General features: G+C 48.4%; 2 protein-coding genes across 5 annotated transcripts; one reads left to right on the forward strand and one right to left on the reverse strand.

The window, feature by feature from the left end:
• LOC106649273 (nuclear receptor coactivator 6-like) lies at positions 1 to 16,790 on the reverse strand. Of its 3 annotated transcripts, none has more exons than XM_023458140.1 (11): positions 15,855 to 16,790; positions 6,238 to 6,780; positions 4,692 to 6,166; positions 4,072 to 4,596; positions 3,415 to 3,989; positions 3,057 to 3,336; positions 2,656 to 2,833; positions 2,104 to 2,579; positions 1,662 to 2,016; positions 1,245 to 1,572; positions 1 to 1,168 (listed from the first exon to the last, which is right to left on the reverse strand). In XM_023458140.1, exons 1-11 carry the CDS (start codon positions 16,009 to 16,011, stop codon positions 901 to 903), a joined length of 5,160 nt encoding a protein of 1,719 aa, XP_023313908.1. In that variant the 5' UTR covers positions 16,012 to 16,790; the 3' UTR covers positions 1 to 900. The 3 variants fall into 3 exon arrangements, with proteins under 3 accessions (XP_023313908.1, XP_014222071.1, XP_014222070.1); XM_014366585.2 differs by having other exon boundaries at positions 3,415 to 3,992; XM_014366584.2 differs by having other exon boundaries at positions 3,415 to 4,010.
• LOC106649277 lies at positions 8,440 to 10,437 on the forward strand. Of its 2 annotated transcripts, none has more exons than XM_014366589.2 (4): positions 8,440 to 9,505; positions 9,586 to 9,665; positions 9,876 to 10,132; positions 10,230 to 10,437. In XM_014366589.2, the coding sequence occupies exons 1-4, from the start codon at positions 9,267 to 9,269 to the stop codon at positions 10,365 to 10,367; spliced, it is 714 nt and encodes a 237-aa protein (XP_014222075.1). In that variant the 5' UTR covers positions 8,440 to 9,266; the 3' UTR covers positions 10,368 to 10,437. The 2 variants fall into 2 exon arrangements, with proteins under 2 accessions (XP_014222075.1, XP_023313909.1); XM_023458141.1 differs by having other exon boundaries at positions 10,233 to 10,437.
• Positions 16,791 to 16,935: the final 145 nt, after the last annotated feature.

The following is a 16,935-nucleotide window of genomic DNA, read 5'->3' on the forward strand; positions in this document are numbered from 1 at the left end:
TTTTCAAGAATATATTTTTTATTAAATTGTCATAATATATCTCAATAAATCAATTCTATAAATTAACTTTATGACTGAATGCCATTATTCAGTACTTCTTAAGAAAATAGAATTTTTCATGTGATCGTACAACACAGTTGACACTTTTTTTGTATATACTCTATAAGTAATTAAAAATTTATTTATTTTATTTTTAGCCTTTATGAACATTCTTGATTCATTTCAAACGCACATTCAAATTCATCTCAGTATTCAGTACTAAAAGGTACTTTTACAATCTTACATGATACAATATTAACAATCTTAATAAATAGTTTAACTGAAAAATTCTATATATTTGTGGAAAAATCAATTACAAAAAGGTTTCATAGTAATAATATACAATATCTCTTGATGCAACAGTAATTCATGATTGACAGAAATTTAAAATAGCATTTCACTGAAATAAACACAAAAAAGGTGTATCAGGCATTTCTTAAAATGTGACACAATGACATTAAATGCATAATCCATTAAAGTTTACTAATAGTTATTTTTTCACCGATATATTGCACAAACACAATATCATTCTACATACAAATTTCAATTAAGTGTAAAACAACGCGCAGTTACATAAGGATAAGTTTCAGAAACTGAACAAACCTCTCTCTTAAAATGGTAATTAACAATCTTTTTTTCGTCTTAATTTTTTCAACATTGACGTAAACATTTTCATCGATAACTCTTTATAGGCAGCCTGGTTCTTTTTGTAAAAAATTATAACGATAATAATAATAAATACATTACATCGATAAATATAATTGATTCGACGAATCACAATAATGATATTTATTCATTCACGCGTTACACGCTCGACTGGAGGGTTGACACGTTTGCGGCGCTCGCGTTCGCACCGAGTCATCACGATTTTCTGACGAAACCAACGCGCGGCGGAGGCCCGACCGGTTTCGTGGACATCGGAGCCGTCGGATCGATGCCGTAAGGGGTCGCCGAGGGGGCGACGGTCGTCGGCGACGTCGCCAGACTGCTGCCGGCCGGAGACGTCGGAAGCGTCGGGGTCGACACTCTCTCGATCGACAGACTCTGCTGAGGCAGCTGAGCGTCCGTTTGAATACCCATGGAGCCGTAGATCTCCTTGAGAATCAACAGCATGGTATCCTCGGATTCCCTGCAAACAAATGCGCGTAAATATTAATCGATTACCGCCTCTGTATCGCAAGAGCAAATGTCAGCTATCAATTTACCAGTAACAGACGTGGCTCGTCAGTGCGAATATGTACTCGTTGATGTACTCGAAGGGAGCCTCCTGCAGCACGTAATCGATTCTTCTGCCGCCGTTCAATTTTCCAATTTTCACGTCGGCTCCGGCGTCGTCCCCGAGATGCATGGACTCGGCGGGAGGATTGCTCAACTGCTCCTCGACGACCTTCTCGATCTCTTGCTCCAGCAGCGTTCGATTGTCTTGACGATGGAACATGGCCAGCTGATACACCGAGTTCCAGGTGCTTCGTACGGAATCGATGAGTTTCTGCTTCAAATCGGCACCGACTCTGGCCATCGTCTCTTTCAATTCTGCACCGAACGAAAAAACAAAACATTCGCGTCACATAATACTTCGAAAAATCATTCGGCGAGACGAAAAACAAAAAAAAATTACTCACCCAAGTGCATGCGCTTTCTGCCCTTGTGATGAGGTATCAGCATGGGCCGGTACTTGTGCGCCTCGGGATTGATGAGCGACTCGACTCTGTAGGCGACCGGATCGAAGGGATGGAAAATGTTGAAGAAGGCCGGACACGTGGGCAGAGTGAAGTCCTCGCCGAGATTGTCTATCCCTCGGACCGTCACGAACATGCCGATCGGGCTGCCCAAGGCGAAGAAGGCCTGCGGCTTGAACTGCAGCTGGGGATAATTGATGAAGGGCTGGCCCGTGCCGGCGTTGCCCATTACGTAGCTGACCTTCTTGCTGAGCTTCTTCGTTCTCGTCGACTTGGTTGCGACACTCGTTTCTTGCGTCTGGTAAAAAGTAAATAACGATTATCATTGCACACGGCTTAGAAAATGCTTAGTTGGTAAAAATATAAATTAAAAATATTATCGTACATTGTCATCGGTGTCCTTGTGACCGTCCGCTGTTGATTGTCCGTTGACTCCCTGCTGCTGCTGCTGCTCCTCGTCGTCCTCGTCGTCGTCCATCGGCTTCTGATGACACAGCAGATCGAACATGATCAGGCTGCCGAGCGAGTGACCGCCCAGATACACGCTACCCTGAAACTCGGGATTTCTGCTCCTGAACAGATCGTACAGACGATTCATCTCGCTGCCCACCGTCTGCATGATCGTCTCGCAGTAGATCGGGCTCGTGTAGAACAGTATGTCGAGCAGGGTGTCGTTGGTGAAGTGGCGCAGCTTGGGTATGCTCTCGAGGGTGATCATCTGGAGCTTCTTGTCGATGCCCGAGTGCAGGGTGGCGTGCCACGAGATCGGCAGCACCTCGATGCGATTCACGATGCCCTGCTCACTCGAGCTGCGATAGTGCGACTGCACGAGCTGCAGCGACACGCTGCGGAATTCGTCCACTGCGGCGCGCGAGAGGGAGAAAAGTCATTAATAATGAAAAAAAATAAATAAAAAAGAGTTTCGTGAGACACTTACCGACTTCCTCGACGGTGCGGAACTTGAGATCGCACACGCTGCCGATGCCGTGAACGAGAAACAAAAGATGGTCGATCTTCTCGGGCTCGCCGTCGTCGACGTTGAACTCATCCATGCCGCGCTTGACGACGCGCGGCCTCACCGTCGAGCCCTGCAAGTATGTGCCGTCCTCAGAGCTCTGCCCGTTTCATCGTTGACGACGAGTCAGGATGATGATGATGATGGTGGTGGTGGTGGAGTGCACAGTGTGTGCCACACAGACACACAATTACAATGTGCCGAAGAAAACAGACGGAACAGAGAGAGAGAGAGAGAAAGAGATAGTCGTTGTAGTAAAGAAATGCATCACAACAACAAGAACGACACAAAATGAGAACGAACGTAAAAAAAAAAATACTAACCGCGTTGTTGCCCCAGGAGGCGGCCATGTCGGGCGTCGTGGCCTGCTGGTAGTGCACCATCACGCTCGGGCTGTGGAACACGATGTACTCGCCGTTGTTGAGCTCGACCCGACGATTCCAGTGATTGGCCTGGTGGGCCTGCTTGTACTCGTCCTCGAGGCGGGCCGCGACGTTCTCCTCGTAGGGGGTGTAGCGCGACTCGGCCGCGCCCTTGTAGAACCAGGAGCAGCGACGCACCTCCGTCACGGGTCCGGTCCAGTAGACGGGCGAACGTTGACGTCTGGGTATCCACAGGAGTATGAGTCACGAGTCGATCGTTCGAGTAATAATAATAATAATAAAAATATGATCGATGTACCTCAAAATTTCGACGTCGTAGCGGCCGCCGTCGGTGGCGACCTTGGTCTCGGGCCCGATCTCGTTGGAGTTGTGCACCTCGTCGAGATTGAGACTGTCGTGCATGGAGAAGGGCAGCCAGAGCGTCTTGGCCTCGATCTCGCGCCTATAGAACCAGTGGTGATAGACCGCGCGGTACTCCATTTCCTGGGCTCGGTAGCGTCTGTCGCCCTCGGCTAAATTCTCCAGGCTCGGCGGTACGGTCTCCACCGGGTATTGTTGATGTTGATTACTGCTGCTGCTGCTGCGCGTTGCCGTCAGCGGATTCGCTGACATCTGCACCGGGCTGAGGGTAGCCGAGCCAGTGGGCTCGGGACGCACATTGAAGCTGTCCTGAATAGACGCCGGCTGGAAGTAATTCGGCGTGGCGGGGGCGGCGATGTTCTGGGGGTGTTGTGGTTTGCCGTCGGTGCTACTGTTGCTGCTGGATTGGAACGGCGGTTGTTGGGTCTGAGCGAATTGATTCGGATTGTAGAAGGTGGGCACGGATTGGTGAATCGGCGCGCCGTATACGGGATTCAAAACTGCCGAGTGACTCTGCTGCAAAGGTGTATGAGACTTTGATTAAACTTTTACATTTTATGAGTGGATCATCGTGTTTAAAAGATCAAATCTTCACCTGTTCGCTAGTAGACCAAATGGACTGCGGCGTAGGTCGCAGGTCAACGTTTTCACTTGGAACGGAACTCGTTTCTGTCCGATCGTTCGTCGTCTCTTGGGGGGCCTGCTGCGACTGCTGCACGAAGGAAAACGGATCGACCGCCGCCGGTTGCTGCTGCTGCTGCTGCTCGGGTTGGAACAACGCTGCTGGATAGCTCTGAGCTGAGGAGGAGGCAGAGAAGAAATCCGTCGGTGGTGGTACCGAGTACAAGTCCAACGACGTCTGTTGCTCCTCTGGCAACTGCTGCTGCTGCTGCACCGAGCTCGTCTGAATTTCCGACGAGTCGATCTCGTTGGTCGCCGACGAAGTCGCGGTAAGATCGATCTCCGTTAGCTCTTCGGTAACGCTGCTGCTTTCCTCGGGCTTGTTGTTATCGGCGATGCCAGCGGTTATAGCTGCCACCTCGGACGAGAGCTCGGATTTCACGGATAGGGCGTCGTCGCTCTGCTCGTAGAGAATGAGATTCTCTAGCTTTTCCGTGACCTGAAACGCAACGGGAACGTTTGAATTTTTTTATTTTACTCGGTTAAAAGTGCGATGCTCGACTCGTCGCCGATGATACACGCCTGTATACGTACCTTGGCCGCGGATATCGGAGTGAACGTGCTGTCCGAGCCGGGCGTCGACGGATCGGACGGCTGAAGCGAGGCCGAGTCGGACTTGGACGTCGGAGCGTTGCTCGACTCAACGACGAACCTGTTGTAGGGCGAGATCGGTTGATACTGATAATGATGCGGTAGCGGCTGTTGATGCTTGAACACGTTGAATCCGTAGAAAGCGACGTCGGCCGGTGTGTTCTGAGGCGTCGCCGGCTCGAGCTGCTGCGACGATCTCGAGGTGGGTATCGCGAGAGGAGCGGAGGCGTTGGAACGCGACTCGGCGCTGCTGTCTTCGAAACTGTTCAGAGGCGAAGGAGTCGACCGTACCCTCGCGACGGTGAAGCCTGGATTGTTATAAGCTTGAGAGACGGATTGCTGCTGCTCGATAAAGCTCTCGGCCTGTGGCGCGCTTGGGGTATAGAAGTCGGGGAAAGAGATCTGTTGTGGTTGTTGTTGTTGTTGTTGTTGCTGCTGTTGTTGCTGTTGTTGCTGTTGTTGCTGTTGTTGCTGTTGTTGCTGTTGTTGTTGTTGTTGTTGCTGTTGTTGATTCGAGACAATCGAGGGCTGCTGATCTCGATTGAAAAACGACTGCGAAGATTCTTTTTCGGTCGACGAGACCGAAGCTGCTGGGCTCGGATCGCTCGGTTTGGAATCGTCCGTAGCCTGCTGCTGCTGCTGCTGATTCTGCGAGTCCGGGACGATCGTCGGATTGAAGATGGTCGGCGGTGGAGCAGAGAATGCAGATGCTACCGAGGTGGTAGGAGGAGTCGGTGTCGTTGCGGGCTGTTGCTGCTGGCTCGAAACTTGAGTCACGGGCGAGGGATTGAATAATTCCGGAAGGGACGACGTTTGCTGCTGCTGCTGCTGCTGCTGCGTAGGGTTGAAGATCAAGGGGCTCGTCGCCTGGGCCGGTTTTTGAGTAACGAACGACTCGAACGGGCTCGAGCTCGCGGACGAGTGACGAAAACCAGTCGGTGGTGGTTGAGTATTGCTATTGTAAAAAGAGGCCGCGGCCACTGCGGTCTGAGCGTGAGTGATCAGCGGCGCACTGACGCCACTCGTCGGTGGCGGTTGCTGGTATTGATGACCGGTCGTTTGCGCAGGGGTCGAATTCAAGCTAGGATTGAAGATATTCGCTTGAGGCGCGGCTGAATCGGTGGAAAACTGTCCGCCGAATTGTGGATTCAGGGGACTGCTGGTGCTGCCGATGCCGCTGGTTTGCGTCGAAGTCTGTGCATTGGGATCGTAAAAGTTGATCGGGGCCGGCGAGGGTGTCTGCTGATGCTGCTGCTGCTGCTGCTGCTGCGGGGCCAGAGAATAAACCGACGTTATTATCGGCGTTTGAAAATGTTGCTGTGGCTGAGGCGGCTGCTGCTGCTGCTGCGGGCTGGCGAGATCCGGCGGTGGAGCGTACTTCAAACGTCGAAGATTGCCGAGACGATACGAGGCTGCGCCTGAAACGAACCATTTTTTTATTGCGGCATAAAAAAAAAAAAAGAAAGAAAAAAGGTAGCGTTTTACGTACCTCCACTGGGCGGCAGAGCAGCTGGTGGTGCCTGGGGCTGAGGCGGGGGCGGTGTTGCCTGCGTCGGTGACGACAATTGTTGATACTGAGGCTGAGGCTGCAGCGGCGACGCATTGAAATCGCCCGCGCCACTGCCTAATACCGACGATTGTTGTTGTCCGTAAGGGTTGCCGATACTATAAGCCGATTGCGGAGGTTGCTGCTGCAGATCGAGCGGACTCGGGTTCGGCTGTTGCTGTTGCTGCTGGTACTGGTTCGAGGACGATCTGTCGTCGCCGATCACCGATGCGAGGGTATTCGTTAGGGTATTCGGTAGGGAGGACAGTATCGACGTGAAGTAGCTCTGTTTTTGAGGTTGTGGCTGCTGCTGCGGCTGCGGCGGTAGTTGTTGTTGTTGTTGTTGATGATAAAGCGGACCGGCGAGATTCAAGGCGCCCGACGAGTCGCTGGGCGAGTAAGTCCGAAGCAGAGGATTATACTGCTGCTGAGCGGCATTGAGCGGTCCTTGGCCGATGAAGCTGTCGAGCTCGGCCGGTGCGGGTTCTGCGTAGAAAAGAAAATAAAACGTTAAACATTTTTATCGATGATGCATTGTATACATTTCATTATTACGATCGTAGCTCGACGGAGAGCAAAAGAATCGCATCGTTTCGAGAGGATGGAAACGATATTTTGTGAAAAATCAGGAAAAACAACGAGAAATCGATATCCAAAGTTCATCGCTCGCGGGTCATTTCAATAATGAGAGTTGAAAAGTCTCGAAGCTGTGCGCATCGATCTAATTGATCCGACGCGTTAAAAAACTCTAATTCTTGTAATATAGCTGGTTTCGTGACGCAATATAAAAGCCGCAATGTTCGCCTGGCTGGCCCATTAGAATCTACTTAGCCAAGAGCTATTATGATGTATAAATTTGATTTCTTGGAATCAAACGCGATAAGAGAGACGATAATTTATTTTTTCGAACTTGTGGAAGGTTCGTGTGAGCGTCGAATGGAATAACTCAGTTTTGGGTTGAAAATCTCCTATAAACTAAACGAATTAAATAAATAAAGCTCAACGACGTTTTCTTTACCGAAAAATTTCATACTCGCTTCTCAATGAGAGAACCTCTTTACGGAATGTGTACGCGCGCGCGTGTGTATAATCGGGCTACGCACATCCAATTCGTAGTAAACCAAAGAAAAAAAGGCCCGCTGCAATAAAAGATTTAAACGGCATGACTAATGGGCTGTCAAAACAGTACATACTTTTTGGGTTTTATTTATACGCCGAGGAAACAAGCGTAAATTACAAAGTCGGTCGATGTCGTGTCCTTATCGCGTTGTATGTGCACGGCAGACGAAATTTGCGACGCGCGTAAGAATCCATGATACAAGAACTCTGCGAGGCACATGTGGGTATGTAAGTGGCTCGTCATTACTGATAAATCCTTACCCGTAAGTTAAAATAAATATTTGACAGGATATTCGCGGTTTTACCTCTCTCTAACTCTTTTATTTTTATCTGATACTCTCGAAACTATTATAATATATGCGCGAGATAAATCGTCTCGCGATAAAAAAAAAACAAAAAGAATGGCTTAGAGCGCGCAATCGGACATTCGTAGGTGCGAAAAAAGTCGTACATAGATAATAAGCGCAAAGGAATCCGGAAATTACTTCCTATTCTATTTTGTAAGAATTTCGCGTCTTCTAATTTTTTTTATACTATACACGCGCGAACATCGCTTGAAACAAATAGCTCCTTATCGAAGCTAGACTAAAAAAAAAAGAAAAAAATTTATTACATATTTGTAAGGCAGGGCTAGGTCGTCGACGGGCGAGACTCGATGTGCTGCGCGCGGCATTGTTAATGTATATAGAAAAATAGTTAAAGCGGCTCTCTCGGCGACGAAAGTAGGTCGCGTAGAGGCGCAACGCACACACACAATGCCATAAGAGAGAGAGAATATGATTTTTGCGCTCGGTTGAGACAGAAAAAAATGATACGCGCGAAAAATTATGCGTGAGTAGTAACGTCGTTTTTTTTTCAAAAAAAAAAAAAAAAAAAAAAAAAAAAAAAAAAAAAAAAAAAAGCGGCAATTTCAAGCCGCGCTCGCGTACGAATTACGAAACAGCTCGCTCGCGTTGTGTCATACGTACATCAATATTAACTGTACGCGCGAGCTACGATAATATTTTGCATATTTGCGATTGTAGGGAGAGAGAGAGTCGAGATAAGGATGTGAAAAACTCATCCAACTGACGTATCGGGCTTTTCGTGTGACGTCAATTTGACTATTATTAACGCTAAACGAAAAATCTATCGGGCGAAAAAGTTCGCATGTTTTGATTTATACATATGAAAAAAAAACAATTGTAATTCACGCTCGAGCGCGAACGTGCCCGAATCGAACAAAAAATAATCATCATCGATCGTCAATAACAAATTCGACAATATTTTGCTATTATTTTACTATAATAATACGTCTCTCTGCGCGACCTTATAGCTCGCAAACAAACAACGATATAATAATATTAAAAAAAAAGTACGAGCGACTGTCCGAGTCGTCCCCGTAAGACAAAAGAGCCCGAGAAACAATCGCGATGAAAATCATAATACGATGCAGCAATGAACACATCGCGCGCATGTGTACGTATACGCGTACGTCTGTGTAGTAGGCGAAAACTACATCGGAAGGAGGATTGAGCAAGCGCCTGTATTATAAAGACGGGGCCCGACGACACCTGTATACGCCCAAAGTTTACTCTATCAATGACTCCTTCCGATGACACTTCCTTTTTTTTTTTTTTTTCGCTACTTCCCAACTCGCGTCGCGGCGCGCACCGGAGCTTATAAGTAAGACGGTTCGGCTGATAACCGAGCTCAGTTTGTATCGCGCGTGTCTCCCATAAGCACCATTATTTCACAAAGACACATAGAATCGCGTGCGTGTGTGTATGACAGTGCCCGAAGACTCATTAAAAACCCCCCGGTAGTGTATTAGTGCGTCGTGGCTTGTTGATCGCCTTCGATCTTTGTCCAAAATGTTCAAGTTCTTCTTCGCGAGTGTCGCCCTGTTACTATTGGCGATCGTGAATCACGACTGTGCGGTCCAGGCCAAAAGTGCTCACAAGGACGACAATAATAATGGTGGTGGTGGTGGTGGTGTGTCCGTGCGCCCGACCCAGCAGTGGCGCTTCCTCGACGGCAGCGAGCGCCGCGTGCTGCCCAAGTACCGCGAGGAGATCCACGAGTTCGGCGTCGGCAGGATCAAGTGTCTGAGGTGAATGTCTCGCGAACACGATTTTTTCCTATAAGATCATGTTGGTATTTTTTTTTTTACTTATTTTGTGCGATCATCAGGTACTGCATTCAGAGCAAGGACAGCATGGCGCCCCACGTTCTGCACTTGCTGTGGCAGCTGCAGCGCAACAAGAGTCAGGGTGAGTTATACTATCATCGTCGTACTCGTTTGTTTACAACGCGAGTGTGCCGCGCGAAGAACAGAAGAAAAAAAAAAGTAGTAGCAACAACTTGACCGACGTACTCGATTGACGTAATGAATCGCGCGTAATATCTCAGCGAGGCGATAACCTTTTTTTTCTCATACAATAATAATACACGAACGTTCATTCAACAATGATAATTCGCAGAGATGGGGTCGGAAACGTTCGTCAACGACGTCGCCTCCATGGCCGAGATACCCCAGCTCGACGAGAAGAGATTCGTCAAGGAGGACGAGTCGAGGGATCGGGGCAGCGATCACTGCACCTTCTCCGTGGTCATTGGCTGCGAGATCCCCAAGGAGATTCAAACGAGCTTGCGCCGCGACGAGAAGGACTTCATCAAGAGTCTGCTGCCCAATCCGGAGACCCTCGAGGGTGGACGCGGTACCAATCATTTCGTTAGCGTGAGTACAATAATAATGATAATTAATAATCATACAGAGAGAGATAGGGGTAGGGGACAAGAGAAATAATTTGTTTTTTTGTGTTTCGCGGCTGCAGCAGCCTCTGACCCAGAGGGACAATATGTTCGGCGAGCAGGACATCGAGTTCCAGGTGCCCGAGGAGCAGGCCGAGGTCAGCATGGTCGTACTCGGGAAGATCTCGAAAATCGACATCAAGATGCCGATCGGTGAGTAATAAATAGTCTCTCTCTCTTATCGTCGCGTCATTTTACACACGAAAAACAAATTTTCAGCCTAGACTTTGACTAACGCGCGCGCGAATAAACATGTATTATACGCGCACACGATCGATCGCAGTCGCGGCTCGCATCGACGATTATTATATCGAGCGAGGAAGAGAAAAAGACGAAACACAAAGAGAGAAAAAAAAATCGTTAAGATTAAAAGGCCTCGATTTGTTTCTCCGAATCTCTCGCGCTGCAATGTGCACACAGCCGCGAACGATAACGCGCGCGCGAACACACATAATTACACACACATTATCGTGACTGTCTAACGAGAGAGACAGACAGCTCGCCGCATTATCGTCGCTTTACGAAGAAAAGCCTCGTCGCGCACACCTTCGATCTCACCGCGCGCGAATGGAAATAAATCGAATCGTTATCTGCAACGAGACTTTTCAATACGGGCAATGGTATTGCCAAATCGAGCTCGGCTCTAAAAGTTCGTTTTCTCGTTCCTTTTTTCGCTTATCGCTCGTATTAGTAGTATTAATTTTTTTCAAAACGCGTGAGAAAAAAAGCATACGTACACGAGCACCGTATTAAATACGCGAGTGCAAAAAGTGCTGACGGCAAAAGAGACTGCACAAATCCATCCGCTGCTCCGCGCGTTTGTTTATCTAAATGCATGCACGTATGTGTGAGTGTATAATAGTGCAAACATTATGTCAATACACGTACACATATGCATTAGGAAACTCGGCGCGCTCGCGCGCTGGATCCGAAGGCCGCCTCCACGGCTGCACGATATACCACATATATAGATATATTCCGTACTTATTGTTTACAGCGCGTCGCGCGAACACGTGGAGCTTGCGCGTGCGTGCAGCCTACTATACTATACAGAGAGGGAGAGAGACGCGAATATATCGAGCGGACGTCGGTACTCTTTGTAGACGGATTTTTTTATTCAATTTTTTTTTTTTTTTTGTCTAAATAATAAATAGGCGATACTCTCTGTATATATTTCGGTTGTCGCGTTATCGTACAAATCCACACGCGCGAGTTCGATAAATTGTATATAATATAACGTGAACTTTGAACGATAATAGAGGAAACGTGACTAATGGCGTTTTTCGTGCATGATTCATGGTATGGATTTAGGTGGGTAGAGTGGCATTGTATATACCTACGCAGCTTGTCGTCGGCGACGTCGGCGTTTATAATTTTTCCGATCGATTGCTCGATGAGACAGAGAGAGAGAGACACACGGGAACAAATGTATACCGTATATTATATATCACATTAACGCGCCGTTCAAGCGACGACAAGACACTCGAGTTCGATATCACACTTTTTATCAAAAAATATTGCTACGATTATGTACAGTAATTATTAATGTTTGTTTCTTGCCCTCCTCCCTTGTGCTTGCAAAACAAAAAACAGCCGAGACAACGACGACGAGCAGCAGCGTAGCAGCAGAAGCGACTACAACTACTACTGCTGCTGCTGCTGCGAAAGACGCGTCCTCGACAGCAGCTGCTACGTCGCCGCGACTGATTCTGGCCACGGCGCGCATGCCCGGGGGCGTGCAAGGCCTGCGCTTGAACGTCATCAACCCTCCGCCAGGCGGCTGGCGTCTGAAGCTGGACGCCGCCGACGGCCAGGTGTACCGGCTGAGCGTGCAGAGCTCCGTCGTGCCGGAGTTCGCCCATCCGGAGTCGATCGCGAGAAATAATGGTGAGTAGAGATAACAAAGTATATACCGAGATTATGATATGTAGAGAGAGAGAGAGAGAGGAAATCTCAGCTCGCAGATTTGCATGATAATAATAATATTTTGTCGTCCGGCGCACATGAATCATACGTGTATATCCATTTTACATCCTGCGCGAAGATAAGATGCGCTCGATTTCTTAATCGGTCTCCGAGCGGGCGCAGTTTTCTCCGGTATTAGTCAATCCGAAATGTGCAAAATTTCACAAAAATAAATAAGTCGAGTATAGATAATCGCAAATCTCGTCGCGACTTCCGCGATGATAATATACCGTATGTACACGAGCGATCGGACAAAGCTCACGATGATCGATCGATCGATCGATCGTCCAATATATGATTTGCAGCTATGAACATTTTAAAAAATATTTAATTTACGAAGCTTGCAAAAAAAAGGTAGTATCGATCCAAGGCTCTCGGTTATGTATTAGCGCGGTTCAAGAACGAGAGACATTGTCTCGAGCGTTCGAAGCCAAAATTTAAGTAAATAATTCTCCTATTGTTTCGAGTATTCACAGCAGAGCTTGGCATAATATACGAAACGTAACGTATACGAAAAACGAGCTTTCGTCTCGTCGAGCTTAGTCGTTGTATTTTTTTTTGTTTGTTATTATATAGTAAAAATAAACGTAATTATATACCAACCGATTACCGCGCTACGAACAACGTCCAGAATCAAAGCGACGATTTTTCATTTATAACACTGTATAATCGGTAACACTTTGCACTTGCGCGCGCGTTACATATACGTATATATCGAGGAATCGAACGATCCGATGCACACGCACACTCGATAGAAGATATAAACAGGCGCATCGGATTCGCGAGTCGCGCCGAGACTGTGCGAATCGCTGCTCGATCTAAGTAGCCGCTGCTGCTAGCCTGGCCACGATCCAACTTCGATTCTCTCGCACGCCTAGAACTGCCACTCGCCGCTGCGCGCGTTTATATCATTATTATGTACGTGTGCATCGAGCGCGATGACGTGATGTAAGCTCCCGCCATCGTTATTATTATTACTATAACGATATTAACTCGCACGCGCAATTATTATTTGCCCTTTGGCCGCTCGCGCGCTCGCGGCTTTGTTTACGCGCGTCACACGGCAGCAGCGCGTCACACCGAGCTGAGAAACGCATCGATTCGCGATGCGATATTTTGACGATGATTTTTTTTCCAAATGTTTCTATAATACGTATGTATTATCGTTGCGCAGCGAGCGTCGTCGAGGCAAAAGACGCGAGCGGATCCGAGCCGATGATGGCCAGCGCGTCGAATCAGATCTCCGAGCGTCGCATGCCCGACGCCTACTTCGTCGAGGGCCAGGCGGGCGATCAGCTCCTGGCCAATCACCGAGGAGTCGAGGACATCGTCGAGGCGCAAAACAACCGGACGAACGACTTCATCCAGGCGCGATCGGGCTGGACTGGCGAGGATTTCGTTGGCGGCGGCGGCGGCGCCCAGGATCGTCTCGACGAGGGCCGCAACGGCGCCTACATCCTCACCGACGCCTTCGTGCACACGAAGAACGAGGAGCTGCCCGTGCGCAAGCCCACCCTCGTCGAGCTCGACGAGCAGACGAATCTCATCGCCAGCCCGGGCCGCATACACTCGGTCTGGTTCAAGGTCACCAACAACTACCTCCTACCGATCACGCACGACCTCAAGCCCTCGGCCAACTCGCCCTTCCTGCTCGTCGGCATGTCGACCAACAAGGGCATAGCTCCTTTGTGAGTATCGATTATTATTATTATTTTTGACATTTAAATGCGCGAAAATCGCGTTCGTATACTCATTGCGATCGAGCGATTCCCCAGCATCAACCTGCTCCCGGGCGAGACGGGCCGCGTGCGGCTGGACATCGACGTGCCGATACACGCCTCGGAGTCGCAGAGCGGAATAGTCTCGCTGCAGGTGGACAGCATCGGGACCACGGAGAAGTCGGCCCAGGTCTTCGTCATGCTCGAGGGCAAGGTAAGACGAAGAACAAAACTATACGTATCAAGAGTTTGTGCGATTGAAAATTGATTTTTGTCTCGTTGTTTGTTCGTTCGCTGCAGTCCAACTACGACATCTACAAGCCGCTGGTCTACTACTACTTCAACAACAATTGCGCCGGCCGCACCACCGGCGATCGCTGCCTCAAGTCCTTCTGGAGCGTCGACGTCACCATTCAGGACCTCAACTCGGGCCTCAAGAGCGTCGAGTCCCTGCCCAAGGGCATCTATCCGCGCACGCCCTACGTCAGCGGCACCCGCGGGCCCGTCCACTTCTACTACACCTCCAATTGCTGCAATCGCGCCTTCGAGCTCAGCGCCGTCGACACCACGGGCAACAAGGTCATACGCATAATCGACGTCAACGCCTGGTACAATCTCACGGAGGGCGAGGTGGCGGCCGTCTGCGTCGGCGTCGTGCTCATCCTGGTGCTCGTAGCCCTGGCCGTGGTCACGGGCCTCTACTGCGCGCACAAGCGCAAGAGTCACAATTTTTCCGCGGACTACGGCTACAGGGCCTCGTCGCGACAGCAGCCCCCCGTGTCGGCGTCGCCTCCCCGCGAGTAGTGGATGATCATCGTCGGAGGAGAGATCGCGATAATAGGAATTTTTCTCTGCTTCGTTATTTAGAGGTGTACATGCGCGTGTGACTGGCTTTTAATTATGATCATTATCATCGTTATTTTATTGTTATTAATATTGAAAGTGCGAGAAAGAGCGTGAATGTTAATTTTTAACTAATGTTAGGTGTAAAATAATCGGTGCCGCGCGAGAATATGAAAATAACTCTATGTGCGCGCCGCTTTTGAAGGTCGTCGATTTCGACGTTTTATCATCATCGTCATTGTGTGTGCGTCGGGATTGTTTTCGGCTGTTACGCACATTTAATTATTGTATCATGGAAAATTCGTATACGACAAAGTATTATACTCCGAATTCGTAATCTTAAGACAGAGATAATTTAGTTTTTGTAAGTCATTGTTCTTCTTTCTTCTTTTTTATACACTTAAAATTAAAATTAAAAAAAAAAAAAAACGAAAAAATTAATCATCGCACTTTTTATTGTAACTTTTAACGTTGTATATTATCGGTCGTGTCGCTCGCTCGTTTGTTGAATTTTCGAGATGAATTACATCATTGATACCCATACGCTATATTAGTACTTGTGAGTGTGTGTGTTGTATTATGCGAGAGTTCTAGCTTTCACTTGAAAATACATTATGTGTATAGCTGCGAATTAAATACGGAAATCGTCGATTGAAAATACCGAGGCTGACGTTGTGCTATATTATATGACTCGCCTGTGCCCCCGCGAAACGTGAAACATAACGTTGTACTTGCTTACTTGCTTGTAATATAATACGCTATATAATAATTCGCATACGTGTATGTCGTGATAAGAGGCCTTATCTGTTTATTTCGCAAACTTTGTAGGTTATGTCCCGTGTCCCCCTTTTGTCTCTGTGTGTCGAGTATATGCGTAAGAAAGAAAGAAAAAAACTCCGAATTTTAATTTCGACGCATTGTAAAAACGAAAATTCCACAACAATGAGAGTTCGAAGTCGTCGTCGCGCAACGAGGAACGAAACAAAAAAACAACAGACAGGCGTATACGTAAACACTCGCACACAAACAAAAACAAGTCAGTCTCAGTGCTGCACTGCAGAGCATCATATGTTAGCGATCGACCGCGTGCCGAAATCGCGCGCCCGGAGGCCCGAAACTCACCATCTGGAACGGGAGCAGCAGGAGGTGCTGGCACCGCGCTGGGTGGCGGCGCGACCAGATTCACGCCGAAGTTGAAGTCGTCGGCCGCCGCAGTGAGCAGCGGATTCCTGGCTGGCATGGGCCGCTTCAACGCGGGCGGCGGAGGCGGTGGCTGCATACTTTATCGTTGCACACGCTCGTTCGATCGCGCGCACTATTTTATTTTAATTTTTTTTCAACAAGATCGATGCACCACAAAACAATAACAGAAACTATCAAGTACGAGAGCACACACAGCAGCTTTTATCGCATGACACGGCCGACGCAGCACGTAACGCACATACCATATATACGCAGGGACGCACGCACACGCGACAACGCAGCGATTTTCAAAATTCGAAAATGTAGACCGCGTATCCGACTCCGATATTTGACGGGTGCAGGCGTTATGTTTTGAAAGTGCTCTACTACGGACACGAGTCGACGAAAATCACGATCGTATGCGCGCAGGTTATAATCGCATCTCAACACGTCGACAATCATGTGAGAACGACGAGCTGGCGTCTGCGACGATGCGGCACACGACACACACGACCAGCCGAGCATAAGCAACGAGCCCCCCGCATCCACGTAAGCACGTGGGAAACTGCATGTACTGCTTAAAATAGCGAAGCAGTGCCCGAGCGAGAAATGCGAAATGCTCCGTTTTTGCGCCTGTGTTTGTGTACACGTATTATACGTGCGTGTGACGCGTGTATGGTGTATACCTGCCAGCTCTGGGTATGTCATAAATATGTGTGTGTGTATTCGCGTGACCAGTCACCGAGACGATCGAGATGTCACGAGATCAGCTGTTCTTTCTTCAAAATTGGCCTCAACTCTTTTGCAAGTATATAAGTATGAGAACCTGGCCCTTCGACGAGTGAGAGAGGAAAAGAGAAAAATAGTGAATCAAAAGCCCCCCCCCCCCCCCCCNCCCCCCCCCCCCCCCCTATGTATCGGCTAAAACAGCGCATAATAATAGTCATCTTGGCTAATTTTTCATGAGGGCCATGAAAAGGGAAAAGAAAACAAGCGCATTGAATTTATCAATTCACAATTG

This window comes from Trichogramma pretiosum, unplaced genomic scaffold (assembly GCF_000599845.2).
Source record: "Trichogramma pretiosum strain Unisexual culture from Peru unplaced genomic scaffold, Tpre_2.0 scaffold17, whole genome shotgun sequence".
NCBI classification, from domain to species: domain Eukaryota; kingdom Metazoa; phylum Arthropoda; class Insecta; order Hymenoptera; family Trichogrammatidae; genus Trichogramma; species Trichogramma pretiosum.

What these genes read in the sequence shown, in the direction of transcription:
- LOC106649277 (XM_014366589.2), top strand. Translation starts at nt 9,267, where the DNA reads ATGTTCAAGTTCTTCTTCGCGAGTGTCGCCCTGTTACTATTGGCGATC. An exon ending in GCAGCGCAACAAGAGTCAGG is followed by an intron (nt 9,666 to 9,875) that starts GTGAGTTATACT and finishes GATAATTCGCAG; the next exon opens with AGATGGGGTCGGAAACGTTC. An exon ending in GTACCAATCATTTCGTTAGC is followed by an intron (nt 10,133 to 10,229) that starts GTGAGTACAATA and finishes TCGCGGCTGCAG; the next exon opens with CAGCCTCTGACCCAGAGGGA.
- LOC106649273 (XM_014366584.2), bottom strand. Translation starts at nt 16,011, where the DNA reads ATGCAGCCACCGCCTCCGCCGCCCGCGTTGAAGCGGCCCATGCCAGCC. An exon ending in TTTGGTCTACTAGCGAACAG is followed by an intron (nt 4,011 to 4,071) that starts GTGAAGATTTGA and finishes GTTTAATCAAAG; the next exon opens with TCTCATACACCTTTGCAGCA. An exon ending in CCTCCTGGGGCAACAACGCG is followed by an intron (nt 2,834 to 3,056) that starts GTTAGTATTTTT and finishes TGAAACGGGCAG; the next exon opens with AGCTCTGAGGACGGCACATA.